This window comes from Pseudophryne corroboree, unplaced genomic scaffold (assembly GCF_028390025.1).
Source record: "Pseudophryne corroboree isolate aPseCor3 unplaced genomic scaffold, aPseCor3.hap2 scaffold_1181, whole genome shotgun sequence".
Lineage (NCBI taxonomy): Eukaryota > Metazoa > Chordata > Amphibia > Anura > Myobatrachidae > Pseudophryne > Pseudophryne corroboree.
This window is the reverse complement of record NW_026967806.1, coordinates 6327-23561: the sequence shown is the minus strand read 5'-3', so window position 1 is coordinate 23561 and position 17235 is coordinate 6327. Positions and strand designations below refer to the sequence as shown.

Genomic DNA, 17235 nt, shown 5'->3' with positions numbered 1-17235 from the left:
TCTACTGTTCAGGACTGGGGTAATAGTGTTAATGTAATTTGATACAATTTATTCATTCACCATTCTGCAACAGTGTATAGTAAATGAAACAAATCGTACTGGAGACCAGGTAATAGTTGCACTGTCTCAAGTATACTTGTCTGGAGAAAGAACAGAAAAGAACTATGGCACAAGTGAGAATTAAACATTCATATTATATCCTGTTCTAATAATTAATTGTTAGTCCTTTCTCTTCAGAAAGAAAGGAAAAAAGGGGGTTGTTTACATGATTATTCAAATTCATATACAGACTGGAAAATATCTACAAAGTATAAGAGATTTAAACAATATTGTAATTCATTGAGATCTTTCTCTGGGTCATAATTGAGGCTAATTGTCGGCACAGGGGAGGCTAATTATCGGCACAGGGGTGCACTATCAATTTGTAAGTGCTCATAATAATTACACTCATAGGAGATAAATATATTATTTAGACACACTATATCCTGATGTTATTCACCTAATGTTTCCAAATAAATCCATAAGTAATAATTTGCGGTAAGTATATTCATATCATTTCATTACCAGGGTACAGACACCAAAGATGAAAAAAGAGTCCCAGGTGTGTGGAAACAGATTCCCTTTCTGCTTTTGTCCCATGTGCCGTTTTGGGCAGTGAATGGGAACAATGAGAGCGGGGAAGAGCCGTCCACCTGGGGCTGAAGGGAAAGAACAGTGCGGGCTGCTTCTACTGTCCACGCTTAGTGTCCCCCACCCCTGTTACTTGGGAGCATTGCAGGGGGGCCAAGATACCATGCAATGGATGAGAGGGCAGCCCTGAGTATCTGATCAGCGTTTGCCCGGAGTATAGTAAACACCCTTGTCACGTTCACCACTTCTAATGCTACTGCAAATAGGATTTCTCCGCTCAGCAGTCTCAATGAGAGATGGGCGCCGGGTCAGGTGATAGTGTATCAGTGTCCCGCTGTTCTATGAATGTTGCAAGAGCTGGACATCAGATCAGGATCTCCCCATGTCTGGTGTGTCATGTGCGCCCATGTGTAGTATTCATCAAAGGTAGAAGTTCCCAGTGTCCTATTGCCGCTACGGGTAACGTCTCTCTTTGGAGCTCGGCGGGGAAAAGGACGCCGGGTCGGGTGATTCCCGTACCGCCGTGTCAGGTGTACGCCCGTGTCCCGCTATTCAGTGAATAACGTCTCTCTTTGGAGCTCGGCGGGGAAAAGGACGCCGGGTCGGGTGATTCCCGTACCGCCGTGTCAGGTGTACGTCCGTGTCCCGCTATTCAGTGGATGACGTACGTTTCACAAAAAAGCTTGATCACATCTGTGAAATAAAAGTTTGAAATATTTTAATATACAATAATCATTTCAAAAGAGTGCGCCACACACTAAACCTCTTTTAGTGTTAGGTCCACTAGTGACCCACACTAACAAACTCCCCCTAAGAATTCCTCAAACAGACATGATGGTGTCACGCCTAAACAAAAAGCTTCCGAGGTACTGTGTTCAGAAGTCTTCAGGCTGATTACAAACCGATGGGAAAGGCCACAGGTGGACATGATGGCGTCCCGCCTCAACAAAAAGCTAGAAAACTATTGCGCCAGGTCAAGGGACCTGCAGGCGATAGCGGTGGATGCTCTAGTGACACCGTGGGTGTACCGGTTGGTTTATGTGTTCCCTCCTCTTCCTCTCATACCAAGGGTGCTGAGGATAATAAGGAGAAGAGTAAGAACTATACTCATTGTTCTGGATTGGCCAAGAAGAGCTTGGTACCCAGAACTTCAAGAAATGATCTCAGAGGACCCATGGCCTCTGCCGCTCAGACAAGACCTGCTGCTGCAGGGGCCCTGTCTTTTCCAAGACTTACCGCGGCTGCGTTTGACGGCATGGCGGTTAAACACCGGATCCTGAAGGAAAAGGGCATTCCGGAGGAAGTAATTCCTACGCTGATCAAAGCCAGGAATGACGTGACCGCGAAACATTATCACCGCATATGGCGAAAATATGTGGCTTGGTGTGAGGCCAGAAAGGCCCCAACGGAGGAATTTCAACTGGGTCGATTCCTGCACTTCCTACAGTCAGGGGTGAATATGGGCCTCAAATTGGGGTCCATTAAGGTCCAGATTTCGGCTCTGTCGATTTTCTTCCAAAAAGAACTTTTGTTAAAAGAGTGCTGCATATTTAGCCTCCTTTTGTGCCTCCAGTGGCACCTTGGGATCTCAACGTGGTGTTGGATTTCCTTAAATCGCATTGGTTTGAGCCACTTCAAACCGTGGCGTTAAAATATCTCACGTGGAAAGTGGTCATGCTATTGGCCCTGGCTTTGGCCAGGCGTGTGTCAGAGTTGGAGGCTTTGTCATGTAAAATCCCTTATCTGATTTTCCATATGGATAGGGCGGAATTGAGGACTCGTCCCCAATTCCTGCCTAAGGTGGTTTCAGCGTTTCATTTGAACCAACCTATTGTGGTGCCTGCGGCTACTCGGGACTTGGAGGATTCCAAGTTGCTGGATGTAGTCAGGGCCCTGAAAATTTATGTATCCAGAACGGCTGGAGTCAGGAAAACTGACTCGCTGTTTATCCTCTACGCACCCAACAAGATGGGGGCTCCTGCTTCAAAGCAGACTATTGCTCGCTGGATCTGTAGCACGATTCAGCTTGCACATTCTGCGGCTGGACTGCCGCATCCTAGATCAGTAAAAGCCCATTCCACGAGGAAGGTGGGCTCTTCTTGGACGGCTGCCCGAGGGGTCTCGGCTTTACAACTTTGCCGAGCTGCTACTTGGTCGGGGTCAAACACAGTTGCAAGATTTTACAAGTTTGACACCCTTTCTGAGGAGGACCTGGAGTTCGCTCATTCGGTGCTGCAGAGTCATCCGCACTCTACCGCCGGTTTGGGAGCTTTGGTATAATCCCCATGGTCCTTACGGAGTCCCCAGCATCCACTTAGGACGTCAGAGAAAATAATATTTTACTCACCGGTAAATCTATTTCTCGAAATCCGTAGTGGATGCTGGGCGCCCATCCCAAGTGCGGTTTGTCTGCAATACTTGTACATAGTTATTTTTAATAAAAGGGTTATTGTGAGAGCCATCTGTTAAGAGGCTCCGTTATTGTCATACTGTTAACTGGGTATAATATCACGAGTTATACGGTGTGATTGGTGTGGCTGGTATGAGTCTTACCCGGGATTCAAAATCCTTCCCTATTGTGTCAGCTCTTCCGGGCACAGTATCCTAACTGAGGTCTGGAGGAGGGTCATAGAGGGAGGAGCCAGTGCACACCAGGTAGTCCTAAAGCTTTCTTTAGTTGTGCCCAGTCTCCTGCAGAGCCGCTATTCCCCATGGTCCTTACGGAGTCCCAGCATCCACTACGGACTACGAGAAATAGATTTACAGGTGAATAAAATCTTATTTTTATTTGTTTATTGTTCCTTATATATTTCTTGTATATTGATTGTCCCCCTCTTTTTGATTTTCTGAAGGAAACAGGGAGTTAGCACTAATTAAAGAATGGGGGTGGCTGAGATTGGGAATCTCACTCAGTGCATGTCGTGCATGATGTATGCGCACCTGGCACAACAGTCCGAGTGCGGGTACATCTGTGCGAGATGTGAGCGTACGGACGCCCTGGAAGCCCAGGTAACTGATCTAGAGCGGACGGTTACGCGACTAAGGAGCATTCACAATCTCAAGCAAAGTTTAGCTAGAACAGTGGAGGAGTTGCAGAGGGGATCATTGGTAGATGAGGAAGATCAGGTAGCTGGGTCATGGTTAGAAGGAAGAAGAGGGGGAGGGGAAGACGGGACATCTCTGATCCACCAAACCCCAATAAATTTGCCCAATTTGATGAAGGTTCTGAGGATGGCAGTGAGGAAATGATGGAACCGGAGGAAAAAAGATAGGTATCTAGTCAGATTGTGGTGGTAGGCGATTCTATTATCAGGCCGACAGGGCAATCTGCTACCGGGACCATGATCGCCGTAGTCTGTTGTCTTCCGGGTGCTCGGGTACGGCAAATCGCGGACAGGGTAGATTGTTGGGAGGGGCTGGTAAAGACCCGGCGATCTTGGTGCATGTTGGCACCAATGACAAAGTTAGTGGTAGGTGGGATGTCCTTAAGAAAGACTATAGGGACTTAGGCAAGAAACTTAAGGCAAGGACATCTAGTGTAATATTCTCCGAAATATTACCAGTGCCATGCACTAGCCCAGGGAGGCAGAGGGAGATCAGGGAGGTAAATGTGTGAATTAGAGGCTGGTGTAGGAAGGAGGGGTTTGTGTTCCTGGAAACCTGGGTGGACTTCTCAGTCAGGCGGCATCTTTGTCATGATGGATTAGAAGGTTGGAGGAGCTTTTAAACTAGGAGCCTGGGGGGAGGGTTTAGCTAGAAGCTGCGGGTTCATTAGTGAGAGCAGTAAGGATGGGGGTAGTGAACAATTTGGGGGTGGAAAAGGGGGAAGCGTAAGATCAGATGGCAAGGGTATTTGCATGGGTATTGACACCGGAAATACTGACACAGGTATTGCCAAGATATTCCCAATTTATTACCTAATGACGAGTATGGCTCAGCAATACGGTATATAGAAAGTAATGTGCATAGCATAAGGGAGGATACTAACATCAGGGAGGGGGGTTTAGAAAGTCTTATAGATCAGATAAAGATAGTAGAGAGGAAAGCTGTATTAAGCATGATGGGAGGAAAGGGAGGGAGGAGAATAACAGTCAGTAAGGGTAAGTCTAGAAAGGCTCTTGTAAATATAGATAAGATACCACTAAAACAAACAGGCAATGGAGAGGCTAAGCTAAGATGTATGCTTGTGAACGCAAGAAGCCTATCGGGTAAAATGGGGGAATTGGAATGGCTTGTATCAAAGTCTCAGTATGATATTATAGGTATTATGGAAACATGGTGGGACGACTCTCACAACTGGGTTGCGAATTTGGAGGGATATTCTCTTTTCAGGAGGGATAGGGCTACCAATAGGGGAGGAGGGGTATGTCTCTTTGTTACACCATCTCTAAAACCAAACTTAATAGAGGGTATTTTCAGGGAGGCTGGAGATAACGTGGAGTCGCTATGGGCTGAGATCACAAGTGGGGGCACAGAGGCGAAGAAACAAGTCATTGGCACGTGCTACAAGTAACCGGATATTAGTGTACATGACGATGAACAACTCTTACACCAAAATGAAAAAGCTGCGGGAATGGAGGACATCCTAGTGTTAGGGGATTTTATCCTGATATAAATTGCAGTAACGATTCATGTGTAAAAACTAGGAGCAGCAGGTTCTTAAATACATTAAAGGATCAATACTTAACTCAATTAGTCGAGGACCCAACTAGAGGTAAAACTATTCTGGACCTAGTTTTACCAATAATGTGGACATTATATCAAACACTAAAGTTGGGGAGACTTTGGGAAACTGACCACTATATGATCACATTTGACATCAGTTTCAATAAACAGCTATAAGGGAACAACTAATACATTTAACTTTAGAAAAGCTAATTTCAATATGCTGAGACAGGCACTAAACGAGATTGATTGGGAAGTTTTGTTTCATGGTAAAGACACAACGGAAATGTGGGATGCTTTAAAAGGGTTGCTTGATAGCAATATTCACAAATTCATTCCCATGAGCAGTAAATGCAGGAGTACTAAAAACAAACCAATGTGGCTTAATAAGGATGTCAAAGAAGCAATGGCTAAAAAGAAGCGTGCTTTGAGGAGTCATTCCAGCATTACAAGGAATGCAAAAAAAAATGCAAAAAAGTAATAATCGCAGCAAAAGTTGTAAACAAAAAGCAAATCGCTATAGAGAGTAAAAGCAATCCTAAAAAGTTTTATAAATACATAAACAGTAAAAGGTTAAAGAAGGAGAACGTAGGCCCATTAAAAGATGAATTGGGAGCTTTAATAAACAATGATAAAATAAAAGCGGAAATACTGAACAATTTTTTTCCTCAGTATTCACCAGGGAGGATCAGTCGGAGAAAGTAGTGCATAAAGATAGTGAAGATAATGACTCTTGGCTGGATACTTGTTGACCTCGACATCTTCGGATTATCAAACCGAATAAATTTGCACGGCTGGACGAAGATTCGGAGGATGATACTGCGGAAATGACGGTGGAGGAGGGGACTGCTCCCTCTAGCATCCAGAGGAGCAGCCCCTCTGGCACAGTTGGGACAAAAGATAGTGAGGTACCTAGTCAGATGGTGGTGGTAGGGGACTCTATCATCAGGAAGGCAGATAGAGCAATCTGCTACCCGGACCATGATCGCCGTACAGTCTGTTGTCTCCCGGGTGCTCTAGTGTGGCACATCGCGGACCGGGTAGATAGATTGTTGGGAGGGGCTGGTAAAGACCCGACAGTATTGGTGCATGTTGGCACCAATGACAAAGTCAGCAGAAGGTGGGATGTCCTTAAGAAAGACTATAGGGAATTAGGCAAGAAACTAAAGGCAAGGACATCTAAGGTAATATTCTCTGAAATATTACCCACGCTAGTCCGGGGAGGCAGAGGGAGATTAGGGAGGTAAATGTGTGGCTTAGAGACTGGTGCAGGAAAGAAGGGTTCGTGTTCTTGGAACACTGGGCGGACTTCTCAGTCAGGCACCATCTTTTTTGTCGTGATGGATTGCACCTGAATGAGGAGGGGGCAGCGGTGCTGGGGGGAAGGATGGTTAGAAGGTTATAGATTTTAAACTAGGAGGGTTTAGCTAGAAACTACGGGGCATGCAGTGAGAATATTGGGGATGGCAGTAGTAAATGAAATGGGGGAAAATTTGGGGGGAGGGTAAGAGCAGCCGGTAAAGTTATCAACATGGGTACTAAAAGAGGTTTTACCAAAGCACTAACTAATGACAATTACAGGTCATCGTTGCTACATAAGGTGAAAGATGTCCCTAACGCAAAGGGAAATACTTATCTTATTTGTATGTATGTAAACGCCAGAAGCATTACTGGTAAAAAGGGCAAATTAGAAATAATTGCAGCAAGCAAACAGTATGATATTATAGGCATTACTGAAACTTGGTGGGACGAATCTCATGATTGGACAGTCAAACTAGAAGGCTATTCGCTGTTTAGGACAGACTACATAAAAGGGGTGGAGGGGTGTGTCTTTACGTAAAACCATTTTAAAAAACTGATATATGGGAGGATTTGCAGGAGGAGACTGTAGATACGGTCGAGATGCTATGGGGTAGAAATTGCATGTGGCTAAAAGGGAATAAAAAAGGTAGTATTGGGGGTATGCTACAGGCCGCCTGGTATTAATGTATCTAACGAGGAATTGTTACTGAAGCAAATTGAAAGAGCAGCAGGAGTAGGAGACATGGTAGTGATGGGAGATTTTAAATATCCAGAGAAAAACTGGAAAAACGATTCATGTGATACTGCTAGGGGTAATAGGTTCTTAAACACACTTAATGATAACTACTTAGTTCAACTAATTGAGGAACCCACCAGGTACAATGCAATCTTAGACCTGGTATTAACAAATGTCAAAGTCGAAAAATATTGTAATGCATATGCCCTGTACTAACCCCATGCACATGCCCGCTGCGCGTGCACTCAGTCCGCCGTGCGTGCACATATCCGCAATTTGCGTAGGATCGCTCCTGCGATCATGCGCGTGATATGGGTATTTACGACGGAGTTTGTGAGCGCGTAGAGGTTTATTAGAACATTACATATTTAACCCAAATAGTGTACATTTTAGATATAACTCCCTTGCACCACATCAGCGAGTATCAATAGTTTAAACAGTTCCAGGACTAAGGGATTCGCCGTTGCATGATAGGAAGGGTCAGATAAAGGTTGGAAGGTGATGTCTAGTATCCTATAACATGGGGTGTGGTCTTTTATAAGAGAAAAAAGACAAAGCCAGCTATATATCTTTCCAGGGCACACTTATGAAAAAATTAATTAATAAGATGATGAAATATGAGAAAATTAATACTTAAAAAGAGAGGGAGAAGGCAAATATAGATGAATAATTTTTCAAAGCATAATTGCTACAATTTTGAGCGATAGGATTTAGATGAGCGAATTTATCTTTATTCCCTTAGTGGTCTAGAGATTTCCTTAATTGATAATTTTTTTATTGGGAATAGGGTAACTCCGTTGGGTTCAGCTGTAGCCTGTCAGACTAGCACAATTAAATGAAAGTAGAAATGAAATACCTGGATCTGCACAGAAAATCGGAAGGACACAAATGACTGGAGAATAAAATACCTACAGTACCTAGTATTCCCTGGTGGTCTCCCAACCGGGTACTGACCAGACCCTGCAGTGTATGGCTTCCAAGATCAGACGAGATTGGGCATACTCAGTGCGGTTTGACTGTAGGTGGATATTCTCCAATCTGTGCAGTCAATTCCAGTGTGCGGATACTCATACACATTGTTTATTTTGAGCATATCATAAATGCCTGAATTATTGTTGGTATAAGAACAGAGCATTAAGCAACATTTGTGCTGATTGTTATACTAATGAGAGCAAAAGAAATCAGGCAGTGATGTAAGTACAATAGCTGAGTATGATAATCTAACAGGGATTGATCCCCAATAATGCATAAAATTCAGTGCAATGAGAAACACACAGGAGATTATATATAATTGTCTAACAGGGATTAATCCACAATTCTGGGTGTATATGATTTAGCACACAAAATTCCAATAAACATTAGTTCCCAAAAGCAGATATCCTGTGGTTATATCATATTTTAGCAAAATCACAAATTGAAGATACTTCAACAATCCTAAAGATATATATATATATATATATATATATAGTAAACAACAAAGCAGGCGGCACTCCAAGTCTGTTTGAGATTCAAGTGTATTTCATACACAAGTGATCCGACGTTTCGGGGTCCAAGCGCCCCTTGACAAACGTCGGATCACTTGTGTGTGAAATACACTTGAATCTCAAACAGACTTGGAGTGCCGCCTGCTTTGTTGTTTACTATCCAGTTTTATCTGAGATGGCACCCAAGCACTAAGTCCAGGAGGGGGAGTGCCGGTCCTCACAGCCTGTCTATATATATTGAGGGTGCCTTTAATAGGGCGAAAGAAAGAAACAAACAGATCTGAACTAGTGATGTACAAACAAAGAGAACATGACCAGGAGAGATTCTCCATTCCATTTATAACTAAGTACAATACTAAAGGGAATGTTATTAAAAAGATCTTACAGAAACATTGGGATGTTTTACATCTAGATCCGATACTACAGAAAGTGATTCCAACACACCCACAGGTAGTATTTAGAAGATCCTGTTCCCTTAAGAGTAAATTAGCTCCTAGTAATTTGAAGAATGTTACTGTACCACGAGCTGATAGATTGGAGGGATTCTATGCATGTACTAAATGTAAGGTATGCCAATATGTTAATAAGGATCATAAACAATTTTTTAATTCCAATAATTCTAAATCATGGAAAATTAAGGGGAAATTAAGCTGTCTTAGTACATATGTGATTTATCTTTTAGAGTGTAAATGTGGGAAACGCTATGTAGGCAAAACTAAGCGAGTGCTTAAATTGAGGATTTTGGAGCACACACGTAATAGCATTCATAAAGTTGAAAACCATAGTGTGCCACGACATTTCACAAATTGCTGTGACTCACAATTACGAGGTTTTTCATTTAAAGCTATTGAGCGGGTAGAATTGGATGAGGAAAGGTAACATCCTCAATTTGCTTTCAAAGCGAGAAACCTTTTGGATCTACACACTAAATACACTGGCTCCAGATGGTTTGAATGAAGGCTGTGATATTGTGCCATTCTTGGAAGGCTGACACTGTGTGCATGTATGTTAGAGTGTACCAGTGGCAGCGGCTACGTCCCGACTGGTGTGCTCGAATAGCATGTACGCGGCAAATGACTGAAGAGAATAGACACATTAGCTTTAAAGATCAGAACGATTTTAATTAATTTCCACTGGGATGTTTTAGAGAAAAATATTATACAAAAGTATTACACAGAGGGTAGGATATATACCTTTGTGTGAATGGATCATATGAGCTAATTTGCTGTTCATTCATGTATGAGATGGACTCCAGCTGTAATGTTAATTAATAGGTTCATTGATGTGAAATCGTGTAAGGTTATTATTAGTCTTGGATAATCGATAATGAAAATGTGGATAATTTGAGCTTATCTTCTGTGATGTAATTGTGGAATGCCAATGGTTTATAAGTTGTATGAAATGTCTATTTGTATTTTTAAGTGAAATCATGTTGTAATTAATTGAGAACAATACCTACAACGGGTATATAAAGAGATCAAGTTGTTAATTAACCACACCCCCTGACGAAGTACCTGACGTACGAAACGCGTTGGCCGTGGCTAAGTGACGTAGACGCCGTGACGTCATCCCCCGGATTCAGAGGCGGAGACCAGACGAGCTGTGGTTCGGGAGATATACTGGCTAAGTTGCGGTGGAAACACCATGCTGATGAATTTTAACTTTTAATGTATGTAATCAAATGCTACAAAGTAAAAGTTGTTACTTCTTATATAACCAAGAGTGCGCTCTCCATTTTTTGACTATATATATATATATATAGTATAAGGTATAGGGTAAGGACTGTCAAGGGAATTGGAGTGGGAGGGAGTGGGAGCCCACAGGTACCAAACTGGGTAAAGAGCAGCTTTTAGGAAGGAAATAGGTAAGCCAGACCCTGTGGTTGACCCTTCTTTACCTCATGCAGGGTGGCTCTTTGGACTCTCCAGGTCCTGGGGAGTCTGTGGATTCTTCTTGCCCACTACCTGGTGGTTCTGTGGTCATCTCAGGCCACAAACCTCCCAGATGTCAGGCCTCCAGATAAACATGAAGGTGGTCCTGGGCTCTGTAGAGGAGGAGGTGGAACAAGCAAAGGAAAGTTGTGTCCCTTCTTAAGGGGCAATGGTGGACATTGTGAATGGTGAAAGGAAGGTTTTTGTGGGCAAAGAGTGAGTTATGCCATATATACCAGAAGCATGGGTCTTCAGCCTATGGCCCTCATTCCGAGTTGTTCGCTCGCTAGCTGCTTTTAGCAGCTTTGCACACGCTAAGCCGCCACCCTCTGGGAGTGTATTTTAGCTTAGCAGAATTGCGAACGCAAGATTAGCAGATTTGCGTATAGAAATTTCTTTGCAGTTTGTGAGTAGCTCGAGACTTACTCTGCCACTGCGATCAGTTCAGTCAGTTTCGTTCCTGGTTTGACATCACAAACACACCCAGTGTTCACCCAGACACTCCCCCATTTCTTCAGACACTCCCGCGTTTTTCCCAGAAACGCAAGCGTTTTTTCGCACACACACGTAAAACGTCCAGTTTCCGCCCAGAAACACCCACTTCCTGTCAATCACACTCCGATCACCAGAACGAAGAAATTTCTTCATAAAGCCGTGAGTAAAATACCAAACTTATTAGCAAATTTACTTGGCGCAGATGCACTGCGAACATTGTGCATGCGCATTAGCGACTAATCGCTCCGTTGCAAAAAACTCGGAATGAGGGCCCATATGATGTGCCACCATTAATGTGGCTTCTGTCTTGTCCTACCAAGCTTGATTTATGTGCTTTGTAATTTTTTTAAGCAGGATAAAGGCTGATTTTTTTATTTCTGCAGTAGACTAGAATAAGCCCAGACAGTCCCACTTCCATTATACCACCGGAATGTGATGGTCAGTGACCACCGTGCCATCACTTACCTGTATGCTTACACGTAACAGAATGATGGAACACTTACACGGTTTCTTTACATCTTCTGGGATCCACTCCGAGATTAGACATTATGGCGTAATTACTCAGATAGGAATATAAAACAGAATAAAAATAAAAGCTATAATGCAATAATTAGATGCAGACAAAAGCTTTTATTATGAAATCATACAGGGGAGTATCCGCACCATATAGATGTAACATACAACAAACCAACGCAGATGGAACCTGGGTGACTCTAATGCACATGGTAATGTACAGGGTATATATGGATAGGATCTTGTATCTGAAAACACTCTGACACTCCTTATCAAGATGAGTGTCTGCAACAAGTTAGGTAAACTAGAAGTGAAAACACGTTCCAATGGCCGCCATATTGTCGTGCAGCAATACAGATTGTGGAAACTGGTATTAGACATTCACATTTACACAAAGCACAAGATACAAAATAAACAGCAGAAAGAAGACCTAAGCATTTGGGATGTATTATTTAGGAACTAAATATACAGACGGGTCCTCCGTTATCTTGGCTGGCTGAGGCGTTAGTCGCGATCAGGCATACGCAGCGTACCTGGGCGCAAGGAGGCACGCCTAGTCGTAGGAAGGCACACAGAGCGTTTGGCGTTACCTTTGAGTGTAATACCTAAGATCATCCACCGGATGTCGCTTTTTTAAATCACCAATGCGCAAGCGTGTGGTCTCCATTAAAATACAATACTGAACTACAGCGTAAGAACTACTTTACTGGTGCGTCTCATTACGCTACATTATGCTACAGTATGTCATAAAGTCTATAACAGTATATACAGTACAGGTGCAAATAGTACAGCATATACAGATGCAAATGAACGTGTTACAGATACAGTATGGTCTATTGATGTTAGGGATATGCGAGTGTCCAAATCCCGTAGTATTAAGTATAATGGGGAGAGATAGAAGCTCCTCCCTAAGTTTCTGGATGCCAAATCCCTGTATGTATAGTTTATACAGACGCAAATGAACGTGTTAAAACACTTGTGTATGCAGACACAACTAATGTAGCTCATTGACTTTACAGTATGTACAGTGCACAAAATGAGTGTCCGAGTCCCCTAACGGCATAAACAAACACCAATGGGGAGGAATCGCTCTTTGCAGTACTTTTACACATGAACTTGAGAATCTTCCATGCAGTGCTGTGGGCTAGCGATGAAGGCTCCGGTCTGCCACGCTGAGTACCGGGTTCGATTCCCAAAGTGTCAATTTTTTTTGTGTTCCAGTGACATTCACTTTATTATTTTTTCTGTGTAATCCATTGTAAAACATTCAACAGAAGGGTGCACACAGGTTTCACACAAATCGGGGTAAATCTGCAGGAGTGACTCATTCACTATCTAAAATACACAGCGGTAATGAGCACGTATAGACATAACAGTAGATATAAATTAGTGTATTCTGACGCAACTAACTGTTCGAGCAACACAGTACTGTAGATCGTCGGCGTTAGAGAATCTGTGTTGTACATTATAAGCTGTTCCTGCTAATTAGTACTCTAATAGAAAAAACTGTACAGAGATACTAAGGACAGTGATTTGGCATCCAGGAACTTAGGGAGAAGCTTTTATTTCTCTCCATTATACATAGAAAGATTAAACTTGCCACTCTACGTTACAAGCTGTTCGTGCTATTTAGTACACTACTAGTGTACTAAATAGCATGAACCCCATCACAACAGTTGCCCAGATCAAGAACACTCTCCAGGAGATAGGTGTATATGTGTCAAAGTCAACAATCAAGAGAAGACTTCACAAGAGTGAATATAGAGGGTTCACCACAAGATGTAAACCATTGGTGAGCAATAAAACAGGAAGACCAGATTAGAGTTTGCAAACAACATCTAAAAAAGCCTTTACAGTTCTGGAACAACATCCTATGGACAGATGAGACAAATATCAACTTGTACCAGAGTGATGGGAAGAAAAGAGTATGGAGAAGGAAAGGAACTGCTCATGATCCAAAACATACCAGCTCATCAGTGAAGCATGGTGGTGGTAGTGTCATGGCGTGGGCATGTATGGATGCCAATGGAACTGGTTTCCTTGTATTTATTGATAATGTGACTGCTGATAAAAGCAGCAGGATGAATGCTGAAGTGTTTTGGGCAATTTTATCTGCTCATATTCAGTCAAATGCTTCGGAACTCACTGGAAGGCGCTTCACAGTGCAGATCGACAATGACCCGATGCATACTGCGAAAGCAACCAAAGCGTTTAAGGCAAATAAGTGGAATGTTATGCAATGGCCAAATCAATCACCTGACCTGAATCCGATTGAGCATGCATTTTACTTGATGAAGACAAAACGGAAGAGAAAATGCCCCAAGAACAAGCAGGATCTGAAGACATTTGCAGTAGAGGCCTGGCATAGCATCACCAGGGATGAAACCCAGCGTCTGGTGATGTCTATGCGTTCCAGACTTCAGGCTGTAACTGACAAAAGGATTTGCAACAAAATATTAAAAAGTAAAAGTTTGATTTAAGATTCTGGAAACAAAGGAAGAAACAAGAGAGCGACTATGGTGTAGTATTTTTCAATCAGTTTTGTCTAGTGATGAGCGGATTCGGTTTTACTCGGATCTCAAAACAGAATCTTATTGGCTATACAAAACACATGACATCTGTAAGCCAATAAGATGCCGTTTTGAGAACAGAGTAAAACCGAATCCGCTCATCACTAGTTTTGTCACACACAAGATTATAGCGTACGGATTACGGCTTGACACATGGCGTATCATTCCCCCATTCTTTAGTCCAGGTTACTACTGGGATCTAAATGCTGCTAGGAGACACAAAGAATTGCTATATAGCGTAGTATATTTCCGTATGTGGGATTAAATTCAGTTATCACAAAATGTATATGCGTACCAGATAAATATTTGCATATCAGTATGGATATTGTATCCAGATCTTCATCTAGGAGATGGTAATCAGATCGCCCTTGGAAAATATGTCAAAGCTCAATTCACGAAACACTGATCCGGGCTGCGACCACATTAAGTAGTAAAGTATTTTTTGTTGATCTGGACGATCGCACTGATCTGATTTACAATATTTGATTTAGGATTGTTTAGTTTGTACCATTACTTTTGGTCCCTTAAAAAGTGGGAGGCACATATAAAAACCATTTTAATTCCTACACAGTTCACCTGATTTTGATGTATATACCCTCAAATTAAAGCGGAAAGTCTGCAGTTAAAGCACATCTTGTTTGTCTAATTTCAAATCCATTGTGGTGGTGTATAGAGCCCAAAATATGAGAATTGTGTCGATGTCCCAATATATATGGACCAGACTGTATATTGCATGACGCATAGGAGATAGGATTGACCCTTGCGGAACATTGCATGACAGTGATAATTATACTCCAGAAGATTTAAATGGTTCCGTGCTTGGGTAATGTCTAATATGTTCAACAAGAGCGGATTTATTTCTCTCACAGCATGAAAATGGCTTCTCACCTGTGTGACTTATCTGATGTTTAACAAGATTTGATTTAGATGCAAAACATTTCCCACACTCAGAACAGGAATACGGCTTCTCACCTGTGTGACTTCTCTGATGTTTAACAAGATCTGATGTAGATGCAAAACATTTCCCACACTCAGAACAGGAATACGGCTTCTCACCTGTGTGACTTCTCTTATGTGTAACAAGGGCTGATTTCTGTGTGAAACATTTCCCACACTCAGAACAGGAAAATGGCTTCTCACCTGTGTGACTTCTCTGATGTGTAACAAGATTTGATTTAGATGCAAAACATTTCCCACACTCAGAACAGGAATACGGCTTCTCACCTGTGTGACTTCTCTGATGTATAACAAGACCTGATTTCTCTACAAAACATTTCCCACACTCAGAACAGGAATACGGCTTCTCACCTGTGTGACTTGTCTGATGTGTAACAAGATTTGATTTATATGTAAAAAAATTCCCACACTCAGAACATGGAAATGGCTTCTCACCAGTGTGACTTCTCTGATGTGTAACAAGATCTGATTTCTGTGTAAAACATTTCCCACACTCAGAACAGGAATACGGCTTCTCACCTGTGTGACTTCTCTGATGTGTAACAAGATTTGATTTCTGTGTAAAACATTTCCCACACTCAGAACAGGAATACGGCTTCTCACCTGTGTGACTTCTCTGATGTGTAACAAGATTTGATTTATATGTAAAACATTTCCCACACTCAGAACATGGAAATGGCCTCTCACCTGCCTTAGCTGGCTGATGAGTAATACGGTTTGTGTTCTGTGTAAAACATTTGGCGTCTGTAGAACAGGGAAACTCTGTATCTAATCTCAGAGCTGTAATAGATGCACCAATATCAGAGTGATCAGGAGAACATTTCCCAGGATCAGGGGGATTAGTTGATAGAGCTGGATGTATAATTGGGGTAATGGGATTATCTCCTGGAGAATCCTGTCTACTGTCATTATCTGTTATGTCACAATCCAGGGATAACATTAGATGTACTTCTGAGATATTCCTGCTTGTGGGTCCATCTGCTGGAAATAAAATACAAAATATATATAAAATGAGCAGACAAGACCCAGGATGTAACAGGACACAATATATAATTCTATAACTGCCATTTTTTTTTACCTGTAATCAGTGCTTTTATGTTTATTAAAAAAACAAAAGATAGGATGCTTAGACTGGAGCTTGATCAACACTGAAGGCTCAAGTGGGATTACTAGAGGTGACACAGACGCTCATATGGGATTACTAGAGGTGACATGGAAGCTCATGGGGGATAATAAGAGGTGACATGGGCGCTTATGTGGGATTACTAGAGGTGACACAGATGCTCATGTGGGATTACTAGGTGACGTGGGCGCTCATGTGGGATTACTAGAGGTGACGTGGGTGCTCATATGGGATTACTAGAGGTGACATGGACGCTCATGTGGGATAACTAGAGGTGACACGGGTGCTCATGTGGGATTATTAGAGGTGACATGGGCGCTCATGTGGGATTACTAGAGGTGACGTGGGCGCTCATGTGGGATTACTAGGAGGTGACATGGATGCTCATTTGGGATTACTAGAGGTGACATGGACACTCATGTGGGATTACTAGAGGTGACACAAACGCTCATGTTGGATTACTAGAGGTGACACAGACGCTCATGTGGGGTTACTAGAGGTGACATGGATGCTCTTGGGGGATTATTAGAGGTGACATGGACACTCATGTGGGATTACTAGAGGTGACGTGGGCGCTCATGGGGGATTATTAGAGGTGACATGGGCGCTCATGTGGGATTACTAGAGGTGATATGGACGCTCATGTGGGATTACTAGAGGTGACACAGACGCTCAAGTGGGATTACTAGAGGTGACATGGATGCTCATGTGGGATTACTAGAGGTGACATGGACGCTCATGTGGGGTTACTAGAGGTGACATGGATGCTCTTGGGGGATTATTAGAGGTGACATGGACGCTCATGTGAGATTACTAGGAGGTGACATGG

At 42.6% G+C, this 17235-nt stretch overlaps 1 protein-coding gene and 1 pseudogene across 1 annotated transcript; both read right to left on the bottom strand.

Moving 5' to 3' along the window:
- Window positions 1–8238: 8238 nt before the first annotated feature.
- Window positions 8239–8357, bottom strand: LOC134990574 (5S ribosomal RNA; annotated as a pseudogene).
- Window positions 8358–11853: 3496 nt separating this feature from the next.
- Window positions 11854–16261, bottom strand: LOC134990572 (gastrula zinc finger protein XlCGF17.1-like). The gene has a single exon (XM_063950701.1). The coding sequence runs from the start codon at window positions 16221–16223 to the stop codon at window positions 15114–15116; it is 1110 nt and encodes a 369-aa protein (XP_063806771.1). The 5' UTR covers window positions 16224–16261; the 3' UTR covers window positions 11854–15113.
- Window positions 16262–17235: the final 974 nt, after the last annotated feature.